The following is an 11,113-nucleotide window of genomic DNA, read 5'->3' on the forward strand; positions in this document are numbered from 1 at the left end:
TAATCAGCAGAGGGACGTCCCTGGTGGCGCAGTAGATGGGACTCTGTGCTCCCAATGCAGGGGGCCCGAGTTCAATCCCTGGTCAGGGAACTAGATCCTACCTGCATGACGCAACTACGAGTTCGCATGCTGCAACTAAGGAGCCCACGTGCTGCAACTAAAGAGCCCACCTGCCACAACTAAGACCCGGTGCAACCAAATAAATAAATAAATACATATTTTTAAAAATAAGTAAGTAGGGCTTCCCTGGTGGCGCAGTGGTTGGGAGTCTGCCTGCCAATGCAGGGGACGCGGGTTCAGGCCCTGGTCTGGGAAGATCCCACATGCCGCGGAGCAACTCGGCCCGTGAGCCACAATTACTGAGCCTGCGCGTCTGGAGCCTGTGCTCGGCAATGAGAGGCCGCGATAGTGAGAGGCCCGCGCACCGCGATGAAGAGTGGCCCCCGCTTGCCACAACTAGAGAAAGCCCTCGCACAGAAACGAAGACCCAACAAAGCCATACATACATACATACATACATACATAAAAAGAATGTAAGCAGACAAGAATAGCATTAAAAAAATTTAAAAAATTAAAAATAAATAAATAAATAATCAGCAGAGAAAATCAAAAACTTTTAAATGTTTATCACTCATCCTTCCATTAAGATGCACTTAGCCCAGAGTCTTGCACACAGTAAGTATTCAGGAAATGAAAGTTCTTATCACCATTACTGTTTTTATTAAATTTACTGCTACACATTCAATGCAGGGGATACAAAGGTAAATAAAACTCCCTCCTGTCTTTGAGGAATTCAGCCTAGTGAGAGGGAAAGGGGGGTGCAAAAAATAATCTCTTACACTTGCTGGACTTTACAATGTACAAAAACCACTTTTACATGCACCATCTCACTGAATTCTCAAAACCACCTCATAAGGAAGGCATTCTTCCCATTTTAGAGATAAGGAAACTGAGGCTCAGTGGGCTCCAATGACTTGCCCAGACATTGTAAAATATGAATAAAAGAGGAAAGAAAATAATTTTAGGAGGAAAACCACCTTTATTGGATTAACAGATGTGTTTAAAAAGCAATAAAGAAAAAAAAAAGCGATAAAAAGCAATAAAGTGTATTAATTATATAAGGCACAAAGACCATAATCCTGTTTTATTAAAGAATATAAAAAAGCTACCTCTTACCGAGTTAAAAAACCAGCCAGGCTTTGAAGAACTCTCACTTATGGAGCAATGACTACGTGCCAGGCACTTTTTGTGCATTTCTCTAATCCTCACAGCAACCCTGAAAGGTAGAAACGGTTAGCCCCCCTTCACGGATGAGAAGCCAAAGCTCAGAGAGGTGAAGCTAGTGCACAGCAAGGAGGGGAGAGAACGAGGACTGAGACCTGAGCTCTGATACTCAGGTTACGAGCTAGAGCCAGGGCTTCCTCCCAGGTCAGTTTTGCCAAGGAAATCTCCTGCTGAGAGGTGAGCACAGCTTCTTGTCTCCCTCCACAGAGCACAGTGAGTGGGAGGGAGGCGCAGGCAGCTCTCCAAGGTTAAGAGGAAGCAGCACAGTACAGCATGCCCTTCTTCACAGTGTGTGTGCGTGTGTCTTCATGTATGTGTGTGTGTACACGCACATGAGGTGTGTGAAGTTGTGTGGAGGTGGCTGTGTGTGAAGTTGGCTGGGCTCTGGGTCTCACAAAACCATATGATTTATCTGTACTTCTTCCTGAAATGTCAATTTTATTTTTTAAAAATTGAGACATTACGATGCTATATAAAAGCACAGATGGCTATAGAATGTATGAGAACACACTTCACATGGTATGCTAAGATAAGGAATGACAGCTAGCATTTGGGGGGTTCCTATTACGTGTCAAGCATTAGACTGAGAGTGCTATGTGTTAACTAATTTAATCCTCACAAAGTAGGGCCTTTTATTATCCCCATTTTATAGGTGCAGACACTGAGGATGAAGGAAGCTAAGGAATTGTCCAAGTTCACACTGCTATTGGGGGACTGCAGGCACTCATAGGCATTTCAGTAGCCAAATATTGTATGTTCAGTTGAAAGTTTACAAAAAGATTCACGGGGACTTCCCTGGCGGTCCAGTGGTTAAAACTCCATGCTTCCAAGGCAGGGGGGTGCGGGTTAGATCCCTGGTCAGGGAACTAAGATCCCACATGCTGTGTGGCAGGGCCAAAAAAAAAAAAAAATCCAAAAAGATTCACAGATGAGGATGATGACAAAGAAGCAGGTGGTTCCCGCTCCACTAGATCTTCGTAAAATTATAAGGGCTGCCAATTTCAAGCATCTCATCTGTGCCAGGTACTCTATCTCTGCTGTCTTACTTAATTCCTACAACAACCCTATGAAAGAGGTACTACTGGGAGTTTCAGATGAAACACTGAGGCTCAGGCAGGTGGTCACACAGCTAAGAAGCGGCAGAGACAGGTCTGTCTGATCACAAAGCTCCTGCTCATACCCGTGATTATGCCACGTTCGGCCTCCAGGTCCTCTGGCCTCTGGGTCATGTCCTTCCTACCCCAAACCCCAACCCCCATTCTCTTCTAAAAAGCGGTGCTTTCATGAGTAAGCTGGCTCTGGATCAGGCTGAGCCTGGGTCTAAAGCTCTGTCCTTCCACCAGCTGAAAACACATCTGTCATGAAATAATTACAAATCCCAATAATGAGAAAGGAGTAGCTGGGCACGGATTGGGAGTGTGAAGACCTGGTTTTTAATCTCTAGGTCTGTGAGGGGGTCTTTCCCTATGACATTGGATGATGAGTTGCTTACCCCTTCTGGGACTCCAGTTTCTCCATCTGTGAAACGGGACTATTCCTAACTCCATCTGTGACTTACTGAGTGCCTCCACGTGGTGGCAGCCTTCTCAGTGCTTTACCTTCAGTTCCTCACTAAATACTCAGCGGGACTCTGTGGTGGCCCTGTGCTGGTTCTCTGAGGCTCAGAGAGGTAAAGGAGTTTGTCCAAGGTGGCAGAGCCTGGGAGTGGAGATGCTGGACTGCGGCCCTGCTTTTTAAGTCCCTGCACTATTCCTCAAGGCACCAAGCTGTCGGGCTGATCAGATACTCCTGTGTGTGTGTGAAAGGCCTCTGAAGAGCACACATGCTAGACAGGCAGTGCTGAGATGCTGGGATTGGATTATGCCAACAGTACTGCCACCCGGAAAGATGAGGGAGGAATTATGTGAGGAATCTGACAACCATGCCCACCAAGCTCTGCGGATGGAGTCACCCAGGGCCTACCAAGTGCCAGGCGCTTTACATATGTCGTCTGCTTTAATCATCACAGCAGCCATCTAAGGCTCTGAGAGGGTAAATAACTTACCTGTGATGGCATAGCTGACACGTGACAAAGCCAGGATTTCAACCAGCATCTGATTCCCAAACTCACAGAAAGTACGGGAGGGCTGTGGGGTCTGGCTGAGGCCAATTCTGTGTGACCATTGGTTTGTACAAAGTTAAAAGAACTGCAGGGAATTCCCTGGCGGTCCAGTGGTTAGGACTCGGCGCTTTCACTGCTGTGGCTCGGGTTCAGTCCCTGGCTGGGGAACTAAGATCCTGCAAGCCGTGCGGCACGACCAAAAAATATATAAAATTAAATAAAATTTAAAACTGCAGACATCAACAGGACTGGATGTGGAAGCTATGTTGGAGACCTGGGCTCTGACACTTACTCCAGGGACCTTTGGCAGGTCCCTTAATATCTGTGAGCCTCACAGGGGTGAAATGGAGGCAGTCCCCCGGTCTCGCATTACCACATAGACTAAAATGCTGTGTACTAGTGAATGGCCTCTTTTGAACACTTTCTTGCTGCTGTCTTTGTATGTGGAGTCAAACTTGCCGAGGGAAATGTGATGAACAGGAGTCAGGACCAACGTTTAGGCCCCTCAGGGCCCACCTGGATGAACCCTGGATGGAAGCTGGGATCAACCCTTCATGCATCTGGACCCAACGCAAGAACTGCCAAGGGCCCTGATGGGGAAGAGACGTGTGTGACTGGTGGTGGAGGGGACTGTCTGTCTTGACGGTCCCTAAGTACTTGTCTCCTCCCCCCAGAACCTACAGTGGCGAAGTACCCAGTGTCTTGAAACCTTTTTTTTTTTTTTTAATGCTAAAAATGGCATAGACTGGAAACAAAACCAGGTTCAGGAAGAACCTGGATCGGTGAGCGGGCAGGTTATTCTGGGGAGTCTGCCTTGGGTACCCTCATTGCCACACAACACACACTTTTAGCCCCAAACCGACCAACTGCCAGCTGGCCAGCGACCACCTCGACTTAGGGTAATGAGTTCCATATGTTTCCATAAGAACCCAGCTAAGCTTTTCCCCAGCAGTTCTTAAAAAGTGTTCTCTCTCCTCCCTGGCTTCACTTGGCCACCCTTGTTTCATTTGCTCCGGGCGCAAGGGAGGGGGCTGGGTGGCAATGACAAGGAGACAATGCTTTAGGGAGTCACCATTCCCTGACTTCACATTTCCAGATCCTCAGGTGGGGGGCTGCGTAGTCCACCAGCCCCTGGCAGTCCCTCTGTGAGAGCTGTGTGATTCCTGAAGCCTCTCAGGGCCTCAGCTGCCCCATCTCTAAAGTGGGAATAACAATCCTTGCTCTGGGGAGGCAGAGTATCACACGAAGTTTCCTAGATACAAAGTTAGGAGGCATGGGTTCGAGTCCTGTCTTTTTTTTTTTTTTTTTTTTTGGCCATGCTTGCGGGACATTAGTTCCTCAACCAGGGATTGAACCTGGGTCACGGCAGTGAAAGTGCTGAGTCCTAACCACTGGACTGCCAGGGAATTCCCTCAAGTTCTGTCTTGACCACGAATTTACTGTGTGTCCCTGGGCAGGCTCCTTCCCCTCTTGGGCCACATGTGTGACCTCTAAGGGTCCTTCCATCCCTGACGGCCTTTAGGTTTATGAACAAATGACAGAAAGGTACAGGGAAGAGCATCAACTTACCTGTTAAACACGGGTGGCTCCAAGGTCGGATCCCTTGGAAGCCCAAGGCCTCCCTGCCACGGCCAGTGTTACTGCCAGTCTGACCATGGTCTGGCCCAATGAGGGTTTTGCCTCCAGGCTCTGGCACAATATAGGAGCAGGGTGGAGCTGAGGACAGGGAGTGTCCCAGATGGAAGGGCAGCTCCACAGCCTGGGTGATGCAGGGAGAGGCTATGGTCAGCCCCCAGCCATGGAGGGATATGAATCCGAGTTCAGAGAGCTACAGCGCCCCCTTCCCCTTATCTGTCTTACCAAAGGCAACCCCTAAATCCTGGTCTCTGGGTGACCTACTACCCTGATCCAGACTGTCCACTGACTCTACCCAAAGACTGACTCACTAGCCTTGGCCGCTGATGCTATTCAGACTAATCCTCACACCCTATTAAGCCCAGCCACAGACTGACGGCTGCCAACTTCTACCCACACTATCTCCAAACCTTGCCAGTCTGGCTGAACCCCAATTCTGGCCACACTCTGACCCCTCACTCTACTTTCAGACTGACCCCTGATTTCGGTCACAAAGTGACCTCCTGACCTTGCCACTGACTGACCCTTAACAGCAGAAATAATCAGAGAACAATTAAATGCTAAACTCTAAGTGAAACAGGACAGGGAGGAGAGTCGGGCGGGGTGGGGAGGGAGACTGGGCGGAGGGCAGAGGCTTGGCGGAGGGCACAGGCTTCCCGGAGGACACCGGTGGGCCTGGGGCCACACTCGGAAGGTCGGAAAGGCCTTGTGCGGGGCACGTCGCAGGCGCTCGAGGAATGCGAGTTGCCTGAAAGAATGAAGGAAGGAAGGAACGGGGTGCGATCCAGGGCGGCCGCCCGGCCCGGGCAAAGCTGCCGAGGCAGGAAGCAGGGTGGGGGCGCGCCGAGGCTGCAGCGGCCCGAGCGCAGCTGGGGGCAGCGGGAGAGCAGTCGGGTCAGCAACTCCGCTGGGTGGGGGGCCCCCCCCCGGCCGGGAGGCTGGGAACCGGCAGGCCGCGCTGCTGGCAGAGTGGCTGGGGCGCCGCGAGGCTCCGGATGGGCTGGGAGCCCCGCCCGCAGGCTGCGGAGGGAGCCGGAGCCAGAGCGGAGCCAGAGCTCAGACATCCGGGCGCCAGCGAACACCTGCGAGCGGCCCCCAGGGCCCGCGGGGGGAGCGCGGGTCGCCGGGCCTGGGGCGGGGCCAGCTAGGCTCCGCCCAGCCGGGCTCTAGGCCACGTGGGCCGAGGCTCCGCCCCTGCCCCGGCGCAGAGAAGAGGCTGCGGGGAACGCCTCTCCCAGTAGAGCAGGGAGCGGGCAGAGCCGACCCGGAGGCGCAGTTCTGCGAGAAAGAGAGAGCGAAAGGAGGATTTAGGATGTAGCCTGGGGAATGGAGAAGAGTGGTAGCCGTGAGAGGCGATGAGACCGGGAAGACAGATTATTGACGGTTGTCCGGCGCATCCACAGCTAAGGAGAGCTGTAACTGGCCTTCTCGGAAAGGGCACCATCTCCGGTGTCACAGGCATGAATTTGAATCCCTGCTTTGTTACTTAGGAGCCGTGTGGCCACGGGCAAGTTACTTCGCCTGTTCTGAACCTGTTTTTTTATTTACACAGTAAGAATCCCTTCCAAAAGTCCGTTTTTCAGAGCTGATGCAGTAGTGAACTGTAAGACTCAGTTAATAGTGAATCTTGTATTTTCAGGGAGCCTGGTAGATGCTTTACGCATGTTATTTTTAATCCAAACCACAGACCTGCAAAGGGAGTACCATCATCCCATTTCACAAATAAGAGGGAGACCTGGGGTGGGCTTAGGTCTTTCATTCAGCAAGCACTTAACTGGGGACCAAATATGTGCCAGGTAAAGGGAACGGTGAGGGGAAAAAATTGGCCTGGAGTAGAGGTAGGAACATGGACTTCGAAGCTAGATGGTGCTGGATGGTGCCTTGTTGTGGTACTTCCTTGCTTTGTGACCTGGATCAAGTTAATCAGCCTCTCTGAATCTGTTTCCTCTGTAAAATGGGAATAATGATACCCACTTTGCTGGGTTGTGGTGAGGATTAGAAAAAATTAAGATAAAATAGAGCCTGGCACCTGGTAGGCATTTGATAGGTGTTTACGACAGAAGACAACTATCCTGAGTTTTCTCACCTAGGGCCAAATTGCTTTCACTCCCTAATGACTAATGAATTGGTGTGCTGGTTTCAGCTTTTGTCCTAGCCACCTGACCAGCTCAGTCTCGGAGGACCTTAACAGGCAATTTCCTTGGAATTAGCTTAATAATACCTTGTAGGTGTGTGATGCATTTCAAAGAACTTTCCCACCATTATCTCTGTCCAGGGAGGCAGCAGTACAAGAACCATCAGCTGCTGAGCAAGGGAGGAGAGAGGCTTGGAGAGGTGAGATGTCTTGCTCAAGCGCACATGGCAGATGAGCGATTCAGCTCTTCCTAGCCTTCCACAGTCCCGCAACTTCCGAGCAGGAAGCAGCATACTGTGCAAGAAAGGGCACAGGACGTTGAGTTGAGTGCCTGGCTTTACTGCAATTAATGGTGTAATGTGGGGCCGGGTGCCTCAGAACTCTTTTCTCAATATCAGCAGTCTCATACAGATGTGGAAACTGAGGCTGAATAGACGCAGTTGCTAGCTTGCAGTCAAACTGCTAGTATGTGGCAGACAAGGATTTGCACCCTTGTGTGGCTGACTCCAGAGCCAGCAGGGGACACGGAACAAATGATCCAAGGTAGACCCAGCCTAGGTCTTGTGCTTACTTGGTTTGAAGTAAGAGTTCCTCACGTGGGGTCTGAGGGCTTCCCAGGGCATTGGAGGTATGCTATTGCTCTGCAAAGTGTGTGTGTGTATCTTCTGAAGAGAGCATTCATACCTTACATCAGATCATCTGAGAAGACCAGGAAACAGGTTAAGAACACTGGTCAGCTAGGAGGGTGGTTTGCAGAGACAAAGGTTGCCTCCTCTCCACGTGCCCCTGTTCGCCCCTGAAAGCTCACCAGGGTTAAGGCATGAAGGTGGGTGATGACGTGACCTGTTTGTTATGAAATATTGAAGTAACTAATGCCAGTGGCCAACGCACATATGATATCATAAACAGGAATCTAGTGAGGCCAGGTGCCTGGTGGAACCCAGCTGGGGAAATGACAGGTGGGGGCAAAGGAGGATGGCATGGTTTGGGGGTCTTGCCCTCTGCCTCTCAGGCCTGGCTCCATGGAATAGCCAGTCTCAGACCCTGCTCCTGTCCACTACAATCATAGTCACTGTAGTTAAGGTTAGAATCCCATCTCTGCCTCTCCAGGGGTTGTGTGAACCTGGCTCCAACCCATTATCCATGAGCCTCAATTTGTCCATTTCTGAAATAAAGCTAAAGATGCTTACAGAATAGGCTCCCAATGGAGATGTTATGAGAAGGATATACCAGAAATAAGGGCTGTAGGGACTCTTCCTCAAATTCCCAGTCTAGGCTCAGAGTCTTCAACTACCTGGTGGTAGAGGGATTTGTTCCCATATTTCCCAACCAGCACCAAAATCCTTCTGATCAGAGTGGCTGAGGATTTGAAGGAAGAGACCCCTCTCCTATTTTCTCCAACTTTGAAAGCCCAAGAGAAAATTAAAACAATGTGAAGAGGGAAATGAAACCAAGCCCAATGATCCATTTATTCAATTCTGAAATGGGTCTATCAACCACCAACCCTGCCTGGGCACCAGGTGAGGCTTCTCTTCCACATCCTCTGCTAGAAGGACATCATGAATAATTAATGGCATTGAAGAGGACAGCCATCTGCTAGTTGGCAAAAACAGCTCTCAAAGTACCTAAGAACTGAGACTCAGGAGACCCGATTTCTATCCTGACCCCCAACTTGCTGGGTGAGCTTGTGCCAGTCACTTCCCTTCTCCAGTCTTCCCTCACTTGTTAAATGAGACAGGACAAGGCTCTTCTTTGCACCCAATGGATGTGGGGCTCCCCCCCTTCCCCAGCCTTAGCTGGGTATTCTCCCATCTCCCTTTTAAGGGAATAATAAGCAAGTTTGCTTTTCCCAAGCTCCAAGACATTTAGTCCCCCTAAATTCAGTCTTGTGAGAAAGAGTGTTAGCACTTAAGGAATCAAATTACATAAATGTTTAAAAACCGTTTATTATGCAAAATGTTAACTTTTATAAAAAGTTTAATATACATCGCATGGTTACAGAAAGTCACCTTCCTGCAAAAAAGGTACAAAAGCTAAATACTCTATTATAGAGTTCATAATCAGGGCAACAGAGCCTTTCTCCAAGGAGACCAGAAGACCAGCTCTACCGCTGCCTTGCCAGAGTTTGGAGAGCAGCCAGCCCCGCCCCCCATACACCTCCACACACTGAAAGACAGTCTTTAAACTTGGGGGTGGGGTGAGGGCTGGGGGAGGTTGCCCAGCTGGTGCCCAGAGCTAGCTCTGGCTCTTTAGGCCACCCAAGTTCACAGTCCTTCGCTCCCGGGCGCAGGTCCAGCCTCGCGGCAGGGGTTTGGGGAAGTCAAGTGGGCAGGGCGAGGTTGGGGCCCATCCATGCCCTCGGGCTTCCGGCCGTAGAGGGTCCCGGGTCCCAGGCGGAACGGGCGCCAACACCTGCGTTCTGGGCGGGGGAGGAAAGAAGACCAGGGAGCCGTCAGTTTCCGCCGAGCGCGCCGAGGCGGGGGCCGGCCGCAGACTGGCCGGCGCCAAGGAGGAAACTTGGTCTGTACCTCCAGCTGATAACTCCGCGCCCCTCGCTGCCCCCACCCAGTTGGCGCCAGAGGACCTCTTGGAATTAACACTAGCTGGGAGGGGGCTGAGGAAAACACGGATCCTTTAAGGACTCCAAGCTACAAACAGACTGGCTATTTTATTTAGTCGGACCCGCGCCTTTCTCGCGTCTTTGGCCACTAGAGAAGGCAGGGACACCGTGTGTTTAAGGTTGAAATGGACACTGGATGGGAATTGGTTCCGTCATTCATTTGATGTGACCACGGTCAAGTCACTTTCACCTCTCTGGACTCGGTTTCCCTAAACCGAGGGAGCGCGGGAATCCCTTAAAAGGCCTACCAACTCCAAGATTTGCCGTTTAAGCACCAGCTGCCCCTCTTCCCCGCCCCCGGGAGAAGGCGTGGATACTCACCTGGCGGCACCAGGACGTCCAGGTCAGTGGCAGAAGCTCCTTTGGTCGTTGGAGATCACAAGTTCCGGAGCAAGCTCGGCTGTCTGAGAGAAGGAAAACGGGAGAGTTATGCACGGCGCTAGGAAGTTCTAGGGGTCCCGCAGCATCCCAGCCCTGGAGCTCAGCCCCGCCCCTACTCCAAGCACGCCCACGCGCACCTGGATGGGAAGATGCGGGCTGTCTGGGGGTCCAGGAGCGGGCTCGGCCAGAACCACCTGCAGGTCGAGGATGTAGTCGATGACGCGCTGCAGGATTTCCACCTGGCTAAGCTGAGTGCCTCGCGGGACTCCGGGTACCAATTCCCGCAGACGCGAGTAGCAGTGGTTCATGTCGTCAAGCAGGCTCAGCGGCTCCTCAGCTGCCGGGCTCTTGCCGCGGCCCCGCGCGATGGCCAGGCTGCGTTCCGACAGGCAGCACACCGCCTCGTAGCAGCCGCGCACCGGGCTCAGCGCCTTCATATTGAGGAATGAGGTTGGAAGTGCCGAAAGAAGCAAAAAGCCAAAGAATTCCTTGAGCAGCTAGCAACGCGCGCACTCTCACGGAGGCCCGCAGTTATAGAGCCCGCCTGGAAGACACGCCCCTTTATGCAAATCAGCCCGCCTTGGCCCCGCCTCCGTCGACCCTGGGCGTTCACAGCCCGGGTAAATTGCAAACAGGCTTCCTCTGGCGGGTCTGACGCCGAATACCGCGGAGCCGCGGATTCAAAGAATGAGGAAGCGCTGATACAGAGTAGAGGCGGGCCTGTTTGCCAGAAAGGATTTAAAAAATCTCTTAAAACCATTAACTTTAAGAATTTGCCTTTTCCTGGCAGCGCCCCAGATCTTAGAGAGCTCCCCTGCCCCCTGCCAGTCCACCCACAGCCCAACACTGGTTCGAACTTCGAACTCACAGTCCTCCGAGGTCGTAAATCCCCGAACAGCAAAGAAGCTTTTTTTTTTTTTGGTAAGCAAAAGATTTTTCAAGGGAAACTTGTAAGGAA

The 11,113-nt window shown here is 51.5% G+C and overlaps 1 protein-coding gene across 1 annotated transcript; it reads right to left on the minus strand.

Moving 5' to 3' along the window:
• Positions 1 to 9,080: 9,080 nt before the first annotated feature.
• On the minus strand, positions 9,081 to 10,671 carry ID3 (inhibitor of DNA binding 3). Its single transcript, XM_068537780.1, has 3 exons — positions 10,293 to 10,671; positions 10,096 to 10,178; positions 9,081 to 9,573 (listed from the first exon to the last, which is right to left on the minus strand). Exons 1-2 carry the CDS (start codon positions 10,590 to 10,592, stop codon positions 10,119 to 10,121), a joined length of 360 nt encoding a protein of 119 aa, XP_068393881.1. The 5' UTR covers positions 10,593 to 10,671; the 3' UTR covers positions 9,081 to 9,573; positions 10,096 to 10,118.
• Between the last annotated feature and the right edge of the window lie 442 nt (positions 10,672 to 11,113).

The sequence above is a fragment of the Eschrichtius robustus genome, chromosome 3, assembly GCF_028021215.1.
Source record: "Eschrichtius robustus isolate mEscRob2 chromosome 3, mEscRob2.pri, whole genome shotgun sequence".
Taxonomy (NCBI): Eukaryota; Metazoa; Chordata; class Mammalia; order Artiodactyla; family Eschrichtiidae; genus Eschrichtius; species Eschrichtius robustus.

What these genes read in the sequence shown, in the direction of transcription:
- ID3 (XM_068537780.1), bottom strand. Translation starts at nt 10,592, where the DNA reads ATGAAGGCGCTGAGCCCGGTGCGCGGCTGCTACGAGGCGGTGTGCTGC. An exon ending in GCCCGCATCTTCCCATCCAG is followed by an intron (nt 10,179 to 10,292) that starts GTGCGCGTGGGC and finishes TCCTTCTCTCAG; the next exon opens with ACAGCCGAGCTTGCTCCGGA.